The following is a 23716-nucleotide window of genomic DNA, read 5'->3' as shown; positions in this document are numbered from 1 at the left end:
TCTGCATGTTCTCCCTGTTCCTGTGTGGGTTCTCTCTGGTACTCCAGCTTCCTCCACAGTCCAAAGACATCAAGAGGGGACGAGGCTGATTGATACTCTAAATTGACTGTAGGTGTGACTGTGAGTGTGAATGGTTGTTCGTCTCTATGTGTTGGTCCTGTGATGGACTGGTGACCTGTCCAGGGTGAACCCCGCCTTTCAACCAAAGGCTGCTGGGATAGGCTCCACCCCACCCCCCGCAACCCTTAACAGGAATAAGCGGAAGACAATGGATGGATGGAACTCATACAGGGGCTGTCCTACTATTGATAGACTGGGGATGAATCTTCTAAGGCGGTTCACAATCCCAGATTCCAGAATTATCATAAGCTCCTGCACAGCTGCTGCAGATTTTAAATGTAAATTAGTTTCCACTTTTCTGGGTCAGGTTGGTTCCTGGATTTGTTGATAAGGTGTCCTAAGAACCTTATCTGGCCCTCTCAGTTGCACCATACACAAGGATGTCATCCATGAAGACCTCGACACCTTCCAGCCCCTGGATAGTCTCTGTCACCTTCCATCAGAAGATCTGTGGTGCACCTGTTATACCGAATGGTAGCTCCTTGAAGAGAAAATGGCCAAATGGTGTCATAATGGTGTTGAGCTTTACAGCTGTCAGGCTGCAGAGGTATTTGAGAGAAGCCACTGGCAGCGTCCAGTGAAGAAGATGGTGGCCCCACATAGCTTTGCTGTGATTTTCTCAGTGGTGGACAGGGTGTACTGTTCTCTCAGCCATGTTCGGCCTCTTAAGGTTGACACATATGCGGGGTTCACCTGTGCTCTTCCTCAAAACTGGGACAGTGGGTGCACACCAGTCCTCTGGCTGTGTCACTCTTGCAATGACATCATTTTTGCTGATAGCGGCCTGCTTAGTAGGGGTATTTCCCTTGGACGATGAAGGCCTTGAGTGGTTTGGTCTTTTCTTTACATGTCACAGATCGTACTGTGGATCTTACCCATGGATTGCAGCTCTCCTCCTGGGGCCAGTGGAATATCAGCAGACTCCAGAGGGCTTTTGGGGACGAGTTAGTGGAAGTCCTCCTCCTGAATGATACCCACATCTGCCCCTGTGTCAATTTTAATTTCAAGAGGTAAGAGGTACATGATACTTAATGTACCATGCTCCCTCTCCTTGCACGCTGACTTGCAAAGCTCCTCAGACTGCCTGTCCGTCTCAATGTCATTGCCAGTGAAAGCAAACGACCCGTAGACATCGTCCCCCTTACCCCCCATCCACAGGGATCTCTTCCTTGTCAGGTTTGGTGGCGTCCAATCTAGCCACTCGCCGTGCTCATCAGAGGAGAAGGTCGTCGGGGGGATTGAACTTTGCCATTGTTAATCTCCTTCCTCCCTTTCACTTCTGACACCTTCTAAATGATGGCCTTTACTTGTTCCTCTCAAGTATTAACTTGTGTCGTTTATTGAACACCACACGCACCACGTGCGAGAACATTTTGACGAATGCCATATATGATATCAGCAACACCATTTTCACATGGAACTCCACCAGTGACTTTGCATTTGCACGAGGGTGAGGAGATGATAACTGGATTTTCATTTTTGGGTGAACTATCCCTTTAAGTGGCATCAGCGTGGAGCCCATCCCAGCAGCCTTCAGGAAGTTGGAGAACCCACGCAGGCACGGGGAGAACATGCAGACTCCACACAGAAAGACCCCGTGCTCGAGCCGGGACTCGAACCCGGAACCTTCTTGCTGTGAGGCGACAGTGCCGACCACTGCACCACCGTGCCGCCCCATTTAATAACGTAATATTGCAAATAGATTTGAGGTAAATAATTGTGTTTATGATGCTAAAATGTTCAGATGTTGATGGAAGTGTACTCTACTACTTATAGTTTGCTTTTTAATATTTGCTGGTTTGCTTTTGCAGTTTCACATTCTTCACATTAACCTTACAGCATCATTTCCATCAGGACTGAGCGGAAACGTGGTTTGATTATTTCATCACTGGCTTCCACGTTTTTGATCCCTACGAGCAGATGGACGATTCATGTCCTAGCCTGGTCTCCCTCCCTACGTGCCATGCGTTTACTTTGGGTCATTCTCTTTTCTGACAGCAAACAAAAACTGACTGCTCTGTATATATGTTGAGGGCCGCTAACAAGCAGCTCAGATTACTTTTAATTTGACACTGTGCTCTTCCCATACTATTCATTATTAATGCACCCTAATGGCTCGCGACTGTGGCGCTGGACCTTGTATTGATTAGGTTTTTCTTACCTCCAATCTAATCATAGCAAAAGTTTCTCAGACTTTAGATTGTCACACATATACTGTTACATACATGGTGCTGATGAGCTCATAAAATTCAAGGCTTTTTTTTTTTTTTTCTTCCAAGGATTCAAGATGATTTCTCTGCCTATGGCATTATCACAACTCACACATCAAACACTTTTCAAACAAGCCTTTTTTTTAAATTTCTAGTTTTCACTGCATTAGTTGTACGCTTAAGGCTGAATCATATCGATGTACTTCTTGTAATTTTAGCCATTTTACTATTTTATCAAATATCTCATCGAAGGGTTCATACTCATCTTACTGAAAAATTTCCATGGATTTTACATGATTTTTGATGAAAATGACCAAATTTTCCGTTAACCCATAAAAAAAAAAGACGCAGAGAAACACGTCCAAGTGTACTATGGTACATTTAGCTGAAATTAACTACACAAAGTGTGTGGTTTGATACGACAGAGATGTGTTAATCAATAGAATTTTCTTCGTCAAGCTTTGTGAGGCAAGTTTCCATGCATGACTCTTCCAAAAGAATCAGTTAGTTCATTTCTCTTAATTTACAGGTTCTTCGTGTCCCTGTCAACACTGACAACTGTGCGCTTTCCCTGAACAAGCAGGTTATATGTGGCAAAATGTAATTCTGGTGATAAATTACTGAACAACTACTTTTTCTAAATAAAAGATTGCCAGCATCAGAATGGTTAACTTAACAGCAACTGAACTAATTACATGAAGGATGGGTGCAGGATGGCGGCAAAAGGAGCTCACTGGGTGAGGAGACAAGAGGCACCAGTGCGGACAGAGCTGGATGGTAGATAAATAACACGCGGCACATCAGGCCCGTTAAATGGACTCAACTTCATCCAGCGCTTTTCTACCTTCGCGGCGCTCAAAGCGCTTTACAGTGTCGTCTCATTCACCCGTTCACACACACACTCACACACTGATGGTGGAGGCTGCCATGCAAGGCAGCCAACCTACTCTTCAGGAGCAATTATGGGTTCAGTATCTTGCTCAAGGACACTTCGACATGGTCACCGGGGTCGAGGATCGAACCAGCGACCCTTTGGTTGCTGGACGGCCACTCTACCCCTGAGCCACGCCGCCCGTTAGAAAAGATACAAATAACAAATAAAACAGTCCAAACAGAATTGTGACGATTCAGCATCAAGTCCATATTAATTGAAAATTAAAAAAAAAAACAAGTATTTTTTTAAAAATGGATTTATTTATTTTTTTTTTGGTGGAAGAAATGAGCTTTAATTCATTTAACCTACATCACCAAATAATTGTGAACACAAGCACTGTGCTTAGAGGTGCGGCGCTACACACACGAAGAAGAGTAACCGTACAAGAGTTGAGTACAAGTACATATATCCTCATACATACTAGTACCACTGTTTACTTGTCTTGCCCCCCCCCCTAACATATCTGAATTCAGAGTCACTACAAAAGTGAAAATTATTACAAATCCACTTCTAAAATATACAAAAATACACACAACACTGGGACATTGATTTATTACTGCCAAGGGCACTGAAACAAGGGTATGATTCACTGACTCTTCAGCTACATATGCAGGTCCTCTGTCCCTCGTGGCCTCCCCAGCTCCTCCTCCTCCTTCAACCAAGGCCTGGTGCCTGAGAGCGCTGAGTGCAGGCTGGGATTACAGGTTTGTTTGAGTTTCACACAAGTGCCGCTGTTAGCAAGGGCCTTGCTCTTCCTCTTGCCTCATCCTCTTCCTCAGGTGCTCCCCCACATCAGCCAGCGGGTTCATTTTGGCTGTGAGAGTCTTTACGGCTTCGCTGAAGCGACTTGTCTCCGATTCCCTGAAATAGTCAGAGCAGAAGACAGGGATGGAGTGACCTTGCTGCTCAACGCTGCTGAGCTGTTGATGATGGAGACGCGACACAAGAGGACGAGTTGCTTACAGGAGTTTACGTTTCTGTGACCGTTTCATCTGACTGAAGTCTGTGGGCTCCGGCCTCTTCACTGGCCTGGGGGGGCGACAGAGGACACACTGGTATCAGGACAGAGCATGAGATGCAGGCAGCTGATACACTGGAGAGTGATGACCCGGAATGGCTGTTGCCACCTCCTCCAGACCCGCCCAATCTCCTCCCAAACCTGCACCACCTCCTCCAGACCCGCCCAATCTCCTCCCAAACCTGCACCACCTCCTCCAGACCTACCCAATCTCCTCCAGAACTGCCAATCTCCTCCCAAACCTGCACCACCTCCTCCAGACCTGCCCAATCTCCTCCCAAACTACCTCCTCCAGAACTGCCAATCTCCTCCCAAACCTGCACCACCTCCTCCAGACCTACCCAATCTCCTCCCAAACTACCTCCTCCGGAACTGCCAATCTCCTCCCAAACCTGCACCACCTCCTCCAGACCTGCCCAATCTCCTCCCAAACCTGCACCACCTCCTCCAGACCCGCCCAATCTCCTCCCAAACCTGCACCACCTCCTCCAGACCTACCCAATCTCCTCCCAAACCTGCACCACCTCCTCCAGACCTACCCAATCTCCTCCCAAACCTGCACCACCTTCTCCAGACCTACCCAATCTCCTCCCAGACCTGCACCACCTCCTCCAGACCTACCCAATCTCCTCCCAGACCTGCACCACCTCCTCCAGACCTGCCCAGTCTCCTCCCAGACCTGCACCACCTCCTCCAGACCTGCCCAGTCTCCTCCCAGACCTGCACCACCTCCTCCAGACCTGCCCAGTCTCCTCCCAGACCTGCACCACCTCCTCCAGACCTGCCCAGTCTCCTCCCAGACCTGCACCACCTCCTCCAGACCTGCCCAGTCTCCTCCCAGACCTGCACCATCTCCTCCAGACCTGCCCAGTCTCCTCCCAGACCTGCACCACCTCCTCCCATCACTTCAGTGGATTCCTGCTGCTCCTGTATATAAACATTAGATATTTCGCTCTTCATCTGGAGCAGGAGGAGGGAGGTCTTGGTCTCCAGGTGAGGAGTGCTCTCTTCTCCTGAGCTCAAACGTTTCTGTCACTGAACTAGCAACCGCCAGGTCCTGGGCAACTTGGGCCAATGACACAAAGCTCTCTGATTGGTTTGAGCGATGTCACAGCTGAAACACCTACCAATGATCAGGAAACAAATCCTAAAGTACCAAAAACGAACCCGAGCACGCCCCTGACACATGCAGCACACATGGCGCCGACGCCAACTGCCTGGTGCCACAAATCACTTAAACAGGGCACTTAGAGTTCATTAGTGCTGCTGTTGCCCTGCCATTAAAAACATTAATAATTAATCACATCTGTGCGATCTCATCATCTCTCTGGCTGCGGCCGGTTTGCTCCTGTCTGTTGTCACTTGCAGTTTATCTACTGATAAACTGCAAGTGACAACAACCCATATTTATTTAGCTAAAGACAAACTGGAGTCTGTCCCCGATATTTTCCTCTACAAGAACTGCATTTTCTTTTGCTGTAATTTCATGTTTTTGGGTCAGAAAGGCCGAAACGTCCTGGAATTATTTGAGTGGATTCAACATTGGATGAGAGTACGAGAACTGACACCTGGAAAATAGTTTGAAGACTTTTAGAGAACGTGAGTAGAAGCTGACGGAGAAGCTACGTCACGGCATCATGCCTCTCAACGTCTCCCACCTTGTAGCCATGCCAGCGTGATGACATCAGCTATGACATGAGGATGTATCTGGCTACTGATTTTAAAAAAAGAAAGGAATGCCTTTATGGATCGAGCTTTATACTCACGCTTTGCTTTTCCTGCTCTTGCGGCGGGCGGTGGGGGCTGTGGTGGCGGGGGCGATGAGCTCAGACAGCTCGGGCAGGGCGTCGGCCAGAACCCTCATGTCTCCCACCACGGGCGTGGCCTGCCGCTGGGCTTTCGCCGCTTGCTGCTCCTTGGCCTGCTTGATGGAGCTGATCTCTGAGGAGGAGGGGAAACTTCCGATAAATGTCGCTTTTGCGGGCTGTGAGCGATTAATGGAACTGTTATAACACAGAAAACTTAACAATGGCGTGTTTGTTGAAGTTAACAAAAAAAACTGCGTTAGTGAAACGACATACGTCTCAGCCTTTCATACTCAGGCACACGTACTGCACCACTTCTTCTTTATCAGTTGTGGAAAGACACACAAAAAAGAACCGCATTCCCAAAGCTACGACCCATCAAGCTGGTCTCTGGTTTCAGGACCGGCCATTAGCACCTAATTATACTCCTGAAGAGGAAATGTGTTGTGTTACCCAGCAATTGATTGGCTCAGCACACGGGTAAAGTTACAGGCCTGATTACAATTATGGTGGCGAGGTGAGGAGCTCTGACTGTAGACCCCGAAAGAGGCGCGATAGAAACCCTCCCGGTGGCTTCGTCAAAGGTGTTTTGTGCAGTCGCGGTGATGTTAAACCACCGATCTCACTTGTATACTCACTGTTGAGCCACCTCTCCCTCCTTTCCTTCATCTTTTCTTTCTTTGACTTGACTTTCTTTTCTTCTGAGCCTGTGAAACAATCACACACACACACACACACACACACACACACACGCACACACACAGAAAACAGATTTGTCAGCATCAGTGAAGGCCATGTAAACTAAATGCCTGATTTCAGTGCCCTGGTTCCTCTCTATTGGCCGGTCAGCTCTTGAGAGTTCAAAGGTCAGAAACGACAGACACTACGGTGAGCAGCTCAGCAGGGTGACGTGTCACCCGCCGGCGGGCTGGGACCATTTCGCCCGATTTAACATCTTTCATTATACCAGTTCCACCACGGTTATCCGTCTCCAACTGAGTATGGGACACAAAAAAAAACCCAGATCCAACTACTGGATTGTCAAAATAAAAGCATTTCCAGTTGGGTTGACTGCCACATGCAGTTCTCATCGTCATCTGACTAACAGCAGGGGTACTGTATGTATATATATATGTGTGTGTGTGTGTGTGTGTGTGTGTGTGTGTGTGTGGGGGGGGGGGTTGGTTCTGCCCGGACACACCCGGTCCTGGCGGGCCTTTATCTGCCGCCGCAGCGCAAAACAACACAAGTGCTTCTGCAGCTGTTTGCAGGAAGAGAACAAGCAAAGATAGGCATCTGCTGCTGACTACACACGCAGGGAGACGTGGGGAAATACAATCTCTCATCAATTGGGGGGGGGGGGGGGGGGTGTGTTACCACTCTCAGCCCACTGGGAGGATTGTCTTCCCTCCGTCCAATGAAATTGATAGTGGTGATTAGTGCTTGATGAAGGTGGCCCAGGCAGAGCGTCAGATTTTAGCGTGACTTTCTGGGTCTTTGGCGACACCGTGAGCAGAATAAACTAAGCACATCCACAAAAAAACAAAAACAAAAAACAACTCTGTATTTTCACTGTTTTTTTTCCCCCAATTTTTCAGATAAAGTTGGTGGTTCTTGTCTGAGCAAACAAATCTTTCTTTTCATTGAGAGAGACACTTTCCGAGGCCTGTATGGACGAAAACACCACCACAAACAGTCGTAACCTTGAGACGTTCGTCCGCTGTCCCGGTTGCGGGCGACATTTAAACAACGGCACCTTTGATTGGAAGTGAGTCGGCGCGTGCCAAGTGACGCAAAACACCTGGTTAGCCTTCGTCTAGACAGTCAAGATGGAGGCGAGAAGAATGAACTACAAGCTCCTGCTTTCTCTGCGTCAGCTAAGCTAGTCGCTACCGTACTTCAATTAACTGAGCTTAATTACTTTAATGTGGTGCCTCTGTGACATTAAGGGGACAATTATGGGTCTACTAGGCCACCTGGTGGCCAACAACTGCAGGGGCCCCAGCTGCGGTTACGAGGGCCACCATGTTTGACCAAGACTGCAAGAATATTCAGACTGAAGGCCTACATTCATTTCAAAAAAACAGAAACTGTTACACTGATGTGCCTGAGAGCTCAGTTGGATGACATGAACACCGAGTGAGTCTTGACGGAGAAGAGGCCAGAAAATGTCAGACACTTTTGCCTAGAGAATATAAATAGTTAGGGATGAACGAATCGATCCAAGCACACAAACAGATCCTCAAATCTGTGTCTACTGGATCTGTGTGATCCGGTCCGCCCGCACCGGGATCTCTAAACTCTACCTTTCTGTGTGGGTGCTTCTGTTGGTTCCACAAGTTTCAGCGTTTGCACAAGAGCCTCCGGGGTGATTTTGGTTCCTGCAAAGATCCCAGTGGGGAAGGAGATCGCTGCACGGGTCTGTGGAAGGAACGTACATATTCAGAATCAATAGACACCCCCCCCCCACCCCCCGGGTCTGTGTCCTCCTACACTTTCCCCACCAGAACAGGAGAACTTTAATTCAACTGACTCCCACCAGCCGTTCGAAGCTCGCTAACACGTCACTAGCTAGCTAGTCAGCACACAAACACACTCCACATGTTCTCGAACATTCGTCGTACCGTCGCATCTTTCGTGGCTTGGTCGTCTCTCTGCGGAGGAGGAGGGTTTGTTTTGAGTGGTCCAGGGACAGGAAGCGTCTCTAAACTCGGGGACGCGGCGGGGGGCTGCGGGACTCCGCTCGGACTGTTGAGCTTCACCGCCTCCTGGTGGAGTTTCTGCCGGACGTGTTTAATCTTTCCAACCATATTAACGTAGCCGGGAAAACTTACAGTATTTACGTCTCGGGTTACTGCTCCTCTCCGTGGACGGCGGCAGACGAGGGTCAAGGCAGTTACACTTACACAGGAAGTGAGTCGGTTCAGTCTTTCAAAGTAAAAAAATAATGGTTAATTATGTTTTTAGAGCACTATTATGGGGAGGCAGCACTTATTACATCAACTAGAACCAATGAACACGACATTTTCTACAACTTCACGAGTTTTATTTGTGATTAGTGATGAATAAAGCACACGGATGTTTTATTTTGAAGGTACCTGTAGGAAGTGGTTGTTTCACTCCGGGCAACTTGATTGTTGATATGAGGAACGTGCCTGGTGCCCCAGAAAAGTGGTTCGGTGGAAACTAGGCAGAAGGTGTGTTCCAACACCCCTCCCCTTCTTTACATTGGCAGTGTCGGTAAAATGAAAGCACCCGCGGACACCCATGGGTAACGCTCAGAGAAGGAATTAAAAAGAAAACTGGAGACTTTTCACGACTTTTATGCTACATTTAGTCACAAGATATGTTTCACTTTCTCAGGTATGCTCAAGTTCACTGTGAGTGAACTGATTTTATTGCTGGTTTCTGGTTCTAAATATCTCAGTGTCTTCTGTAGTCTCATAGTTCCAAGCAGCAACTAAACAGTTGTAGGCAGCAAGCTGATACTTTTTTAAAATATACAAAAGTTCACATCCATTAAATCTTGATGATCAAATCAGATTTATTGCAGCTCGACGTGTCAAACGAATACGAGGCCTCACACAATCAAAAACATGATAATGTTCCATATTGTACAGTGAATACACGATCGTTTCAGTGTAAACATATTAAAACACATTTGCGCAAACGGGTGTTACGTACTTTTACCACAAAAACGCGATTACACAAGATTATAAAAGTACTACACGCGCTCGTCGCCTGGGATCCTAAACAAATCAATACATCTGGACGAGAGTCACGTTTAACTTTTGTCAGAGGTAAAAACGGGTGGGAAAAAAATGAATGTTGATGGAGAACAGAAAAGTACTCGGTGGGATATCTGAACGTGAAGGTTTGACCTTTGACCCCCCCCCCCCCCAGCTGTTCGACTGAAGCTCCTGTCTTTGATGGACCTTTATTCGTATTTTATAAATATGTGTATGTTTTAATAATTCCATTTGGTAATAAAATTTAAAAAAAAATGTAATTATACATGACATTTCAAAGTCAATCCTAAAAAAACAATTGAGACATTTTACGGCATAAGACATGCACATTTTCGACTAACTTCATTCGTACCTGTCCCCATACCACCTTGTAGTACTACTACTATGAAATGACACTATAAACTACAACTATATCGTAGGTGTAGGTGTGTGAAGTTGGATATTTTACTGCCAGTTATGACTTTGTTAAACGATAGTACTTTCGTGTTTTTTTTTTATATGAAACATAATTCTAAAAAAGAAGCAAAATACTAAATCGAAGAGGTAAAAGATGAAAATATTAAATCTGAAAATAAGAATATCTAGTATTTATACACAGAAATACTACAACTCTAGTGCTTTGTCATGATATACGTCAAAATAAAAGTACAATCCGGCTTCTGAGTTGATCTCATTTACATGTTTTGTTGTAATCTAGATCGTTAACTTAATCCCGGGCGGGTTCGTTGAGTATCGCCAGCTTTGGTTCTCACAAAATCGGACAATTCTCACAACCTTTGAACTTTTTATTGGCACGGTTATTTCTTACACATTGAAAAACAAAACAAAAAACCCCTCCCAGTATGAATCAATGATGAGGATATGAGTTAATATCGGCTGTCAGGAGAGGGATTTACCTCCTGGTACTGACGGAGGAGCTTCAGCTGCTTGAACCTCTTTGTTTCTCAACACCTGGAATTAAAATCTGGGTTTGTGGAACTGCATTGAAAACATTTGGCATCGTTACAGTTTGAACTTTCTTTTTTTTTTTTTTTGTCTTTAAAGGTGCCTTGTAACCTCAGTCGTTCATCATCGACTGTACGCCGCTTACCTATACTGGGTCTCGGGGGTGTAAATCCCAGTCGTCGTTGGTTGAGACACCAGTCAAACACGTTTGAGACGGTCGGAAACGCACCTACCGACAATCCGGAGACTCCAGTTTAACCCACACAGTCACGAGGTTTTCAAATTATTCAAAAAGAAGAAGTCAAATTGTTTGCTGTGTTTAAAAGTGAACTTTAAATACTGTACGTGGAACAGGAGGCTTTGTGTTCTCAGGACTGCAGCCGTTTGAGTCCGTTAAGTGCTGACAGTTGAGCCTGGTTTATGCTTCCGCGTCGCGTCGATGGCGTAGGACCCCTACGCGGACCCTACGCTGTAGCCTGACGTGCACCTCCAAAAAAATCCGTGAACGTCAAGGACTGCGATTGGTCCGCTCAGAACGTCATTTCTGGTTCGGCACAACGACACCGCCGTTTTTAAAGTCTCTGTGCAGTTTTTGCGACACGCAAAAAGGGTTATCGAGGAGGTCCGCAAGTACGACCACCAAGGAATCTGACAAGAGCCCCCCGAAACCACACAAAGACACAACCACACCCCCTAGCGGCTTGGAGGTGAATTGCAGAGCAACGCTTTCCCTCAATGACGGCGTAAGGTCTACGCAGAAGCATAAACCAGGCTTTACAAGTAAATAGGTCACGATCACATACATCCTGATCTAAATACACACACACACACACACACACACACACACACACACACACACACTGGTGGCACGTTCCTCAGCAAACATACATACACCAAACATGAGCAGCAAAGTTCAGGTCACATAAATAAACAGGTTCACACGTTATTGCAACGCCGATAAAATACGTAAATGCGCGTGTAAGAGATGCGTGTTGCTCAACAGCCACTAAATATTTGGCGTAGCGTTTCTTCACCTCCGCTGAGAACCGTATTAATGAGTACTTCAGGAACTATCGGTATTTTCTACATCAAACTGATTACATGCTCTAGGATGACTTCCTTTGTAGTGTTAGGAAAGTAAAGAATCTGGGATTATTCCACTTCTGTGACCCTGACGTGGACAAATAAGGAGGAAGGAGGAATACTGGTTCCGTCTTTGGACAAAAGGTGAATGTGACGATAACCTGAAAACAGAAAAGGAATCAATTTATTTCTTTCGCTCAGTCCAAACACTTCCGTTACTGCCCAGCACACATTTCTGGTTTTCCATCTGCAGGTTCATTTTTAATGTTCTTCACTGCAGTACCAGGAGTTTCCTCCGAGTTAAAACATCTCAAATCTTATGTGCATCTTTACTTTAAACGTAGAATCTCAAAATCTAGACTTTAAAGCGGATCGGATCTGGCTCGGTCATCACGTGTGACGGTCTGCAGAGCTTCGGTCCTCTGACTGCATTTCAGTATTTCTATTTCGTTCGTTCGTTCAGGAAATGGCGACTGCTCACAGCGCAGCCAAGAAAAAGGAAACAGACCCTTTCTAAGGCCCAGGTGGACGAGCTGTAACAAAAGACGTTTTCTTAAAAAAATCACTTTTTTTTCCTTCATAATTGTCGAACTTGTGAAGCAAACAGTATTATTTGGGTCTGTCTTGCGGATTTTGCGAGGGCTACTTCGAACATGGATCAGCAGCAAGTCTGGGAGTGATCCTTCCCTCCTCTTCCCCCTTCTTCTTTGATCCATGGTAATTCTTGACAGATTTCCATAGCGGGACCTTAATATTTCCATATTCTCGGACATTTGGATCAAAAAATGTCCCAAAATGTGTTCCCTGAGACCGTCGACTAATTTTTCAAACAACCGCCAGCGTTTCACGTTCTACAGTGTCTGGATATCGATCCTGTGACCTCAGTAGTACAACGACGGCAATCTTGTTATGTGAATGAACACATGGACCGGGCAGACGGACTACGTCCCCCGGTCGGAGGTGGTCACGGTGGATGGGGGAGAGGGAAGTTTGGGGTTCCCTGCTGGAGCTTCTCCCCCTGTGACCCGCTTTCGAAGAAGCGATTGAAGATAGATGGATGGTGAATGAACAAAGAACTTAAAAATATGGAAAAGAATTTGACGGATATGAACCTAGACGTGATCTGTTATGTAGCTGATGTGCACCTGAACTGCTCCATACCGACCTTGCTGCATGCAGCGGAGAGGCAGCGTGTACTGCCCCACAAAGTCGTTTTTAGACGTCTTGTCGTAGTCCTCCACTACGAAGCGCACCATGGCCAGCTCCGGAGCGTGGATGGTGAAGCGTAGCGTGTCGTACCACACAGGGTTGAAACCTGCGGGAAGAAGAAGTCTCATTTCTACATTATTAGATACATAGGTGAGATTATATTGCAGAGGTACAAGCCAGATCTCAGCACCATTGTTCTCGATGTATCGGGTCTCTTGCTTGGCCTGGTCCATCGGAACTCCGTGGATCTCTACGCGAACCAGAGGATCCACAATAGAGTCCTCCTTGATGTTGACCTTAGGCAGCTGCTGGCCGCTGATCACCTTAAACACACCAGCACAATTAGGAAATAATGGTGAATATAATAAAAATAACCACAGAAGCAGAGTCCCGGCCTCTTGTACCTGTATGGTGAGGATGAGGGGCTGGTACCCATCCCATTTTTGTGGACTCTCCGGGTCAAACATTTTCTCCTTTCCCCTCATGAAACCGGGCTTCAGAACGTAGCCACAGCGGCCGTTCTGCATGAACAGCCCGTCATTGAGATCCATACCTTCCCCGGCCGTCTGGAAATTCAATGCAACTGAATGAAAGAAAACAAAAGGTCATTTTTGAGAAACAACTAAAATGAAAAAAAAAACAAAAAACATCTGCTGAACTATAAATGGATCAGTCACCGATTTGGCACCCAACATTCCACATTTCCTGAGGACTGAAGTTAGAAGAGTCGGTCCGGAAGCCGCTGGGATAAACCCTGGTCAGCTGCCGCGAGTTATGGTGAACAAACTCAGCGGCTGGAACAGACGCAGGGACATTTAACTGATGATGTACACTAAAGCTCTGATTGTGCGAGATTCCTACATTGGTACAGCGACTGAAAACTGGAATGGAACACCATTAAAAACCCATGTCACTTCTTCCCTGTTTGAAAGAGAGACTCACCGGCCTCCTTCAGGTGTTTGCGCGCTTTGGACTCAGTGAAAGAGGCCACTTCGTAGAACTTGGAGTGGATGCGGGAATGTTTGAAGCTGTTGAAGTGGACACTTTTGCAGTAAACTACACAGTCTGACAACTCCTTGGACAGACTTTGCTTCGACCTCTGTGGAAATGAGAAGACAATGAGGACTCGGTTGTGAAAAGATCAATTCAGAAACAGTTGTAGAGGTAAGTGCCAGGGTAGCTTCCGTGGCGGTGGCACTGACAACTCTCCCAAGTTGTAACTTAAGCCATCAGCGGGGGCGCCGTGGAGCTCAAATCCCCGCCAGACTCAGGTTCCTCTGCCTTGTGCCAGATTACCAACCTAAGCCCATGCTATCGATTGTTTTTGGGACTGCGTCTTGGTCAGAAGGCACCCTGAATGAAACCCTCCATGATCCCATCTTCTATCACCAGCTGACTCAACTTTTAGAGCTGCACCATCATTAATCGGCGTTCTTTTCTGAGCTCGAGATGGTAAAAATGTACTGATGTTTTTCATTCAGGAATTCATATTGGTGCTGTGCCAAACCATTTTGGAACTCTACCTGGAACCTCGAGTCTCTCCTCATGTTTCTGTCACCGTTAAATCTAAATTTGCTTCAGCTGTTCTTTTGGAACATCAGCGATCTTCTCTTCAGTTTCTGCCAGGTTTGTTTTCAGGTTCTTAATCTTTTTCTCACAGGAAGTTTTCGAGACCAGCTAAGATCTCCAAGGGCTCCAATCTCCCTGAGTACCCCAGTTCCTCTCCATATTTGCAGTGTCCAGCTGGTTCCTGGTTTCCAGAATCACCAGCTTCATCTCCAAAGGAAGATTCTCATGTTGCCAGTAGCGACATGAGATTGGGCGAGAGAAATTTACTTTTTTTAAAAAAAAAAATTCCAATTGCACAAAGGGTGGGAGGAGTTACGTCACAGACGGGCAGCAAGCATGGTGGACAGAGAAGTTGAGTTCGTGACAAAAGAAGAAAAGACAGAATGGGACAAGATGTCAAACCACCTCAAGCTAGCACCGCTAATGCTCCTCACCAGTCCTCGTCAATGGCAGCGTTGACAGGAGGTGGAAACTACAAACATGGGAGCGTAGATGGTCGAGTGTTCAAGACATTTAGTGAAGGAGACGGTTCCGTTTTACAAAGTAGACGATGAGAGACCCCTACAATTCCTACACTCCTGTTAAAAATGAATACAAGATCTGATTGTCTTCGGAAAAAAAACTATGAGATCTGTCCATTCAGTAGTCCTTGTATCTCTCTTTCACCCTCTTTAGCCGCCACTACACTCTTTACACGTAACAGAACTGGTGTTTAGTTCCTTTACACTGATGAGGCCATCATATTTTGTTTCTGGAAACTGATATTCTATGAAGGTTGCAGCATGTCTCGCGGATGTCGCCGCTAACTGGGTTCCTTCACGTTGCACAGTCTCAGTGTTGGGATGCTGGTTGCAGTAATGACAGCTGGGGTGAAGGACGTGTGAAGCTTCGGTCTCTCTTTCATTCAATCCCGACCGCCTCTGGGGCTCGACGTGCCATCACACTGTAAACAGATCACCTTATCTAACACCCAGTGTCCTCACCTTGCCCTTCAGTCCTTTGTATTTTTCATGAGGGGTGACAGAAGTTTATGCAATCCTTTTCCGCTGAATAAAAGGACGACTGCATGTCTGAGTTACAACGTACAAGACAATCAGTCCAACTGGAACAACGCAGGCACGCTTTGGAGAAAGAAAAGATGAGCCCGAATTCTTCGTTGTGGTTTTGTAGCAACGACGATTCGAGTTGCAAAGCTTTGACATGAGGCGCAAGTAAAGCATCTGTCTATGAGCGGTTACGGATGCTACTCAAGCACATTATTAGACACTGAAAGACGTGGAAATGAGCGCGCACGTGGACAATCCAAGCGCTGCAGCAGGCAAGAGGTAGGCTCTGAATTGCGTGTGGATGAGTGCAGACTGCAAAAACACCAACCATTGACCAATCGCAGCGGTGCAGACGCTGAAGTGATGACACATTCGTGGTGAACAACAGAAAGCATTCACGATCTATTAGAAATATGCAAAACAGAAAATGTGAGCAATTCAGTATTTCATTGCTCCTTTTTTCAGTTTAGATTAATTCATAAAAAAAAAATAAAAAAAACAAGTTCATAGCTGAATTTCCGCTAATAGTTGTCTAGAGACTTGGCTACCTTAAATGGCATTCAAACAATTATTTTAGTCTCCAAAATGTTCATATTTGCCTTTACAAAATCATCTGGTTGCAATGCATCTCTGTGCGTATGAAATAAAGTATGACGGAAAAGATAATAACCGAGGGGAGCTGCCCTGTATTTCATTGCTATGGCAGAAGCAAAGAAACTACAAGAGTATTGCAATATTCCTGTGTCTGGAGGTCATCCTGGTGCAAAATGTACACGATGGATCAAATATATCACGTTATGCTGAAAATTTGCAGGAAAATAACGCTGACATCTTTCACTGTAATCAACGTAAAATAATGAAAAATACAAACACGTAGGACATTTTGAATTATGATTACTATTTTACAGTTTATTTGCATGAATCTTTTGCACAAACAGCATTTATTCAGCTGTTCCAGTTCATTTCCGAGACCGGCAAGGAAAAGAACATCTGTAACTACCAACGGTCATTGAGAAGTCGTGTGTGATTAAAGGGAGTGTCATTATTTCATAATGATAATTCAGATAATCAGCTTAATCTCTTGATTGCTCCATTCGCCAAACCACTTCCTTCCTGATTTGACTCAGTCTTGCGTCACCGAGTTAAAATTACCCTGAGCCGGCCCACCTTGATCCTGCGCCGGAGGCTCTCGCGGTGAAGGTTGTCTTCGTCCATTTCAGCCGCCTCGTCTTCATCGCTGACCTCCCCGGTCACGGCATCGTCCACAATCCCGTTAAAACTCTCCTCCAGACCACCAATCTTCTTAGCTTTTATCAGAATCTTTCCCCTGAGATCCTAAAGAGTCCAAAAAAATTAAATGTGAAATTCACCATACGGAACAACCAAATTTTCCCTTTGAGCGACTCGCTTGCCTTGTTTTCTTGCGGTCTTTGCCTGTGAACAGGCAGAAGTTTCTCAGTGCAACAATGTTTTGAATGACTGCTCACCTCGGGAGACGGCAACCCAATGGGGGCTTTGCCATCCAATGTGCCTTTCAGCAGCTTGTCCCCGAGGATGTGGTTGAGGTGCTGGGCCATGACTTTCTGCTGCTCTACACTGCAGTGGTTCTCGATGGACAGGATGACTGGGTAGTCAGAGACCTGAAGAGGCGGAGTGAGTGAGTAAACCTGGGAGAATATCGATTAATAAGTCTAGTCAGTCAAAAGTAAACCAACGAGGAACCAATGCCACCTTGAAGGCGTAGTTGCCCACCGCGTTGACCACGTCTTTAAAGAGTATCTTGGAGGTGAAAGTGTGTCCGTGGTAGACGATGGGTTCTCCACCGGTACCGTCCCAGCAGTCCACCTCCACACAGCGGCAGCCGCGGTTCAGAGCCCTGCACAGAAAACACAACCACTCATTCCGGAGATTCACCACCGGCATCTATTTTTGTTCACGCTAAGCTAATGGCTTCTGTTAATGTAAGTGGCCACACTGAGACATTTTATCCACCTGACAGATTAATAAACGCAATCTAATGGAAACAAATCGGTGATTGGACGTCACAACTTCCATTTCATTAACAAAGGTGACTTTCATTTGATTACTGAATTATTAAATTGTGAATGTCGGAGGATTATAAACGGTAGATATCATCCTATTCGCCCTGAGAGGTTTAGTGGTGGAAAAAGCATGGAGATAGAAATGTTTTCCTCTTCAGAAGGAAGATAGAAACACAGTGAATAATCACAAAGAAATGTTTCACTTAGGGAAAATTGTAGTTATTAATAGGAAATGGGTTTGTTTTGTACCTTGTGTCCTATTTAAAAAAAAAAAAATTGTATCATCATGAAGAGCAGTCTGTCCACTAGCATGAGTCCGCCTGATGAAAACTGAAAGGATCCGTGCAGACATTTTCTGTTAAGGTTTCACTTTCACTTCACTTCCTGTTGTGTGTGTGTGTGTGGGGGGGATTGTTTTGTTCCCTGGATTTATCGTCTTGGCGATCTCCACCAGTATCTGTTTATTTCAGATATCAAGAGAGTGTCACAGTCTAGCTTCCAATGCCGCTTCTTAAAAATGAAAAATTTAAACTATGTAGAGGACTATTTAGTCTCTCCGATGCTACATGAGTCTCCAGCAGCCTGCATCGTGAGGTTTGTATACCCGATACCCAGACAGAATGAACACTGTGTAGTTGTAGTGGAGTTGTTAGTCCAAACAGGCCGTATCCGTCTTCACACCTCACACCTCAATAACACCGGGTCCGTCTGCTGGGCTTGGCGTGAACGAAGCAACAGTAAGTAATCAATGCAATCCGTCAGAGTAGCGATGTACACGCTAGCTGTGTGGAACATGCTCGTCACCACACGGTCCTCCAGGCATTTAAACTGAGATACTCTCCACTGAAATGGCTCCGTTTGTGTGGCAGCAGAAGCAGAGCAACTGGAACCACTTAAAAACTTGCAAGGTTCCTTAATGTGTTACGCACAAATCCATGAGTGTTGCGGGCCTGAAGTACCTGATGTACCCCTCAATGCTGCTCTGTCCCCTGAGCTGGTCCTCCATCAGATAAGTGTTGTGGGATGAGGAGATGAAGTAATGGCACAGCGGCTGGCTCATGTCCTGGTAGACACCCCGACACTGTGGGTTGAAGATGGAGCCCTCGTCCGAGCCCAGGTACATCAAGAAGCCGTCAAAAGTCATGGCATTCAACAGCTTGGCTGGAAAAGAAATGCAAGATGGCATAGAGCTTTGACAAAATGTTACGCAGCAAGACACAGAGTAAGTTTTCTAACCGTCTCTGATCTGATCAAATCCTCTAATACTGTTGAAGTCCGCGCACCTGCGTCTGACGGCTCATAGCGCTCAATGAGCTGCTTGGCGTGCTGCCGGACATCGTTGCCATCCAGCTGCTCTTCTTTCAGGAAGTCCTCCAGGACACTCTGGGAAAGCTTCTGGCCGTCAGCTGAGTACTCCTGGAAAACCCTCAGCATGTCCTCCCTTTGGGTTAGCATTTTGTAGAAAAGCACAAACTCCTCATCCTCCAGCGTACTTGACTGGGATTTATCGGCCATCTGAGGGGAAAATTGGATCGACAGGTCCTGCATAAATAAGGAGGCTATAAAGTTGTTTAAACCAAAACGAGAAAACTCAGTTTATCGGTAAACGGTCGGTGCTAATGCTCGCACGGTGAAGAGACGATGAGCGTGGTGCTCGTTCATATCGACGTTCATCATCTTCAGTAAATCTTGCACTTCCTTGAAGTTCATCCTGCCATCATTGTTCTTGTCCGCCTTCTTAAACCAGTCGCCAATCCACCTGGTTACGCTGGTTAAGGGAAGTTTCACATTCAAAAAAATGTATTAGCATTATTAGCTAAAGGTTTTGTGAAAAACTACAACAGGAACCATGTTGTTTTAAGAACCAACCGCCAACCATGCGGTGTGCTGCGGTTCTAGTTTTCCAGGCAGAGAAAGAATTCTATGTGGATGTTCATGGTTCAGGGATTATTCTAAATGAACTGCTGAAATCTTGAGTTCTACGTTCTCAGTAATCAGTGAATAAATATGGCACATCAATCCTGTCTTGGTTCATGATGATTCAAATGCCTGAGAAAAGGGTACTGGTCGAGCCTCTCTCGCTCGCCCATGTTCTCTAGGTTCTCAATCAGCTTCCTCATGCCTCTGATCCACGACTGCGCCTCGTCCGCCGACTCAGCCACGAGGTCCAGGTTCCCCCTGCGTCCGCGGAAGACCAGCGTGAAACAACGATCGGCTGGGAACTCGTCCGCTATGCTGAGAAGCACCTCGGACTGGTGGCCCTCGCGCACAGCCTCCACGTCACTCACAGAAACTGGACGGCACAAGACCAGAGAAAGGGTTCCTCATTATAACGTCGAAGACGATTATCAAAAATGCTGTTTTCAAATTGTAGAATTAGAAAAGGATATGAGGCCAAAGATGTGGGACCAGTATTTCATGCGTCCTTACATGTGGAGTGGGCGTTCCCAGCCTTCTTGGACTTGTACCAGATCGTCATGCAGTCATCCTGCAGCTTAAAGTAGCGCTGCTTCTTCCAGGTACGAGACTTGATTTTCCTCATCACCGTCCCCACCAGCATGGACTGGAGGTTGTCGTCCCCCTGAATGCCTTCAGAGTTCAAGGAGTTGGTGGAGATTAAGATTCGCCAATGAAAATGTAAATGTTAAGAGTTAATTTTACAATTTAGCTTCCACAATGCGATTTTGTACATGGAAAAGTTCATTTTATATTGAATTTTGGAAATATTTTGGCAGTGTTTCTGGCTGTTTTAGAGAAGCAGTCTGTAGTCTTTTAATCTGAATTATTACTTATGATATTTATGGAGTTTTTAGGCCCTGAGCGTCTCTGATTGGAATTGAAACTATTTTATCTTAAATAATGTACAATTATACAACTGCGGAATAGAGGAAAACCATCATTTATTTTGCCCAGTGTGAATAGATTTGTTTACCCTGAGAATAAATCCCAAATAATAAGACACAGAAGAGAAAAAGACAGAATGCAAGTGAACAAGTGAAGGTCTGTAAAATTTTCCTTCATTTCTTAAAGTAAACCCAAAAGTAAACCCTAATGCCACCACGGGACACTTACGGAAGCCTCTCCCAATGGAAGCCATTCCTCGTCTCTTCACACTCGCATCTACGGAACAGAATCAACATCAGAATTCCATCAAGGACAAAACAAGTAGTTTCAAGACATGTCTGAAAACCTCTTGTCGAATTATCCGTGTCGGAATGACTGAGGCCGCTCGCTGCAAAAGTCTCTGCGGTTACTTTGAGTTTCGCTCATGAATTTATTTGTCTATCTTTAATTTCTTTCATCTGACGCATGGACATGTGACCTCAACCACATCGTGCGTGTTACGGGAGTGCAGAAATGCAAATTGTGCCTTTGGCGACTCATGTTACTACACGCAAGGGTTGTGGGAAAACAGAGGGAAATGAATTCCACAGTGGGATGAGTTAGATTCTTAAAGTAAATTCTGGAAGCAATGGAAGAAGTTTGTTTGCTTTTCTTCATGTTATTCACTGACAAATGAATGGAGAAAAGCGACTTGGGATGCTTTTATGGGCTGGAATTCCAGCAGAGCCATCATTAAGGTTCCAAGCCCGAAGGAACTGGGAACAACCTATGCAAAGCAACGTCGTTCCCAGTACCACTGGTGCTGGGAACCCTAATGAAATGGCCGTTTGTTTCTTTTTTCAGTTGCTAAATGTGACACTGCAGCCCAAACCTTACGAGCTGTGGACGTGAAACTCTCAGGACTGTTTTTTTTTTATTTGTCTCTGCTATATTTTCATCAAAAGTTCTTGAATGTACCACCTCACGTACCAGCTAGCCAGCAGACACAACCGACCCAAACCCCGAACTTCATTTCAGGTGGGTTTTTTTTTTCCAAACTGCTCTGGTTTGGTATCAACTTGTCAAGAGACTTTAAGTTATGGGCTTATTTTGGACTCTTTAGGTTGATAGTTCTCACGTGTTTCTTAGTTTTCCTCAGTGTTTGTAGTTTTGTTTCTTATGTTTTCCCCGTCAGTTTCTGTTTGATTTTGAAAGCTCTTCCCTCCTGTCTTTACGTGCTTTTCACTTCCTGTCTGTCAGTTTCTTGCCCGTGTTTTGTAATCGGTCCTGCTCCTTGTGTTTCTCAACCTATCAGTGTTCTCCGCCTGGTTCTTGTTGCGTCATTGGTAGACTTTGTTTTTAAGTTCATTGTCTCACATGCGTCTTGGTCGGCTCGTTGTTGCTCCTCCTGGTATCTCTTTTTGTTCTCCTCTAGAATTTCCACTGTTCCGTTGCGGAGTTTTATTTTGTAAGTTCTAGTTTTTTGTTGCCGTTAAACCTCCACCGCATCAAGTCCTGCCTTCTCTCCTCCTCCCCTTGTTGGGTTCCTCCTCTACACCACCTCCCTGATACTCTTCTATCATACAATAATAAATAGAACATGCATGATAAGCAACTTAAGTTCCATCATTCCATCCAGTGGTTGAATAGAACATCTGATTATGATAACCCGATCAGGCTTTGTGGGAACTAACCAAGCAGAACTCGCTGTGTTGCATTATGGCACCTTAAAGGTTTACGGAAAATGTTCAGACATTTTCATTTTTCAAACATCTGCAAATGTGTCATATCCTCAGACAGGAGTGAATTCTTTAACTTGGCCATCACAGCTGGTTGTTGACGGTGTGGCAGACCGCTCGCTAAGCTGATCCGTTGCTCTTTGGCTGCTTTGTTACGTGTGTAACCGCATTCCGTCCCGTCCTGCACTTTTTGTTCCGTCACTGTGTTGAGCCCACTAAGCCAACTAATCTCCCTCAAATCCCCCCCACCCCACCCCCACCCCCCTGGTGGTCTCCTTTCACTCCTGTCCGGATTTCTGGATTCAAAACTCTGACATTTTAGTGCATCATTACCAGAAATGACTTAATCCCGCCCCCCCCCCAACACACACACACACACACACACACACACACACACCTGCCAAGGGAATTTTACATGAAAGTATACATCAGCTGGTTCGTCCATCTGTCACACGAGATAAAGTCCATCGTCTAAGCAAACGGAACAATAAAGTTGACCAACAAATACACTCATGTCACCTAATCAGGCATTTAATTAAGATAAAAAAAGAAAAGCCCTATTGTCGAACTGTAAAAGTTCCACTGTACCTGTTGCAGGATCATCCCAGAGTCCCTGACGATGTTGCAGGCGGTTGTAGAAGTAGAAGAGCTCATCAGGGCTGAGAGCTGCTGCTGAGCCTCAGTGTGCCATGCTAGCGGAATGAAAGCCGGCAATGACTGCAGCTCACTCGCCCCTCCTCCCCGTCTCCTCCTCTCTCGGGATGCTCTTTGTTGCGTGGCTTTAATAACTGTTTGACTCCGTCTAGTATTCCTCAAACTGCCCAAAGGGTTGGAAACTATAGGAGGACAACGATTGACCTTTAGAGATTCTTACATTTTGCTGAGGATGTATCATGTACCCCTCCATGAAGCACTATTTGAACAATATTTCACAGCAGGAAGTTCTGTGTTACATCATCATGACCACAAAATGGTCCATTAACAAAGAAAGAAACAAAGACATAAGTCTTCAGAGGGTAAAGGTGTCGTGAGGACGGTTTCCTACAGCATCGAAGACTTGGGAACTCACACGGTAACATTTTCATGGTCGACGGCTGGTAAAATAGCTAAACTTGGTAAAGTTTCAGCGCTAAACCGATGAAACGGGTATATTTTTCCATGTGGCTGATGGAGTTTCGATATATCTGAGACAACAATCGTGATGTCATCAGTATTTGACTAGCCCTACTAGGTCCTTCTACAACCATCTTCATAACTGAGGAGTTACAAAGAAGGAGGACTAACAAAAGGCCAGTGTTGCATCATGGGAAATGTGTTTTTTTTTGGGGGGGACCCAAGCATGAGGACATTGCAGCTTTTTTGGGGGGTTTTGATTTTGGCTACTTCTTAATTTAATCTACTTGTTGTGAGTCCTTGAATCTTAC

General features: G+C 45.7%; 2 protein-coding genes across 3 annotated transcripts; both read right to left on the bottom strand.

Annotated features, from left to right (window-relative positions):
* Window positions 1–3570: 3570 nt before the first annotated feature.
* Window positions 3571–9002, bottom strand: slx9 (SLX9 ribosome biogenesis factor). The gene is made up of 6 exons (XM_086204138.1): window positions 8712–9002; window positions 8394–8508; window positions 6726–6794; window positions 6049–6223; window positions 4228–4293; window positions 3571–4125 (listed from the first exon to the last, which is right to left on the bottom strand). Exons 1-6 carry the CDS (start codon window positions 8895–8897, stop codon window positions 3999–4001), a joined length of 738 nt encoding a protein of 245 aa, XP_086060264.1. The 5' UTR covers window positions 8898–9002; the 3' UTR covers window positions 3571–3998.
* A 1604-nt stretch (window positions 9003–10606) lies between these two features.
* LOC147272404 (1-phosphatidylinositol 4,5-bisphosphate phosphodiesterase delta-4-like) lies at window positions 10607–23701 on the bottom strand. 2 transcript variants are annotated; one of them, XM_086212157.1, is made up of 16 exons: window positions 22881–23701; window positions 20803–20850; window positions 20161–20319; window positions 19795–20023; window positions 19360–19489; window positions 19014–19245; window positions 18690–18891; window positions 17441–17564; window positions 17176–17355; window positions 16856–17023; window positions 14016–14172; window positions 13751–13867; window positions 13478–13656; window positions 13264–13396; window positions 13030–13179; window positions 10607–12025 (listed from the first exon to the last, which is right to left on the bottom strand). In XM_086212157.1, the coding sequence occupies exons 2-16, from the start codon at window positions 20825–20827 to the stop codon at window positions 11934–11936; spliced, it is 2277 nt and encodes a 758-aa protein (XP_086068283.1). In that variant the 5' UTR covers window positions 20828–20850; window positions 22881–23701; the 3' UTR covers window positions 10607–11933. The 2 variants fall into 2 exon arrangements, with proteins under 2 accessions (XP_086068283.1, XP_086068365.1); XM_086212239.1 differs by having other exon boundaries at window positions 17176–17328; window positions 17420–17564; window positions 22881–23694.
* Window positions 23702–23716: the final 15 nt, after the last annotated feature.

Source organism: Aulostomus chinensis, chromosome 1, assembly GCF_037954235.1.
Source record: "Aulostomus chinensis isolate RoL2024-O1b breed Wild chromosome 1, RoL_Achi_v1.0, whole genome shotgun sequence".
In the NCBI taxonomy this organism is placed as follows: domain Eukaryota; kingdom Metazoa; phylum Chordata; class Actinopteri; order Syngnathiformes; family Aulostomidae; genus Aulostomus; species Aulostomus chinensis.
The sequence above is the reverse complement of the archived record's forward strand: the minus strand, read 5'-3'. Positions and strand labels throughout refer to the sequence as shown.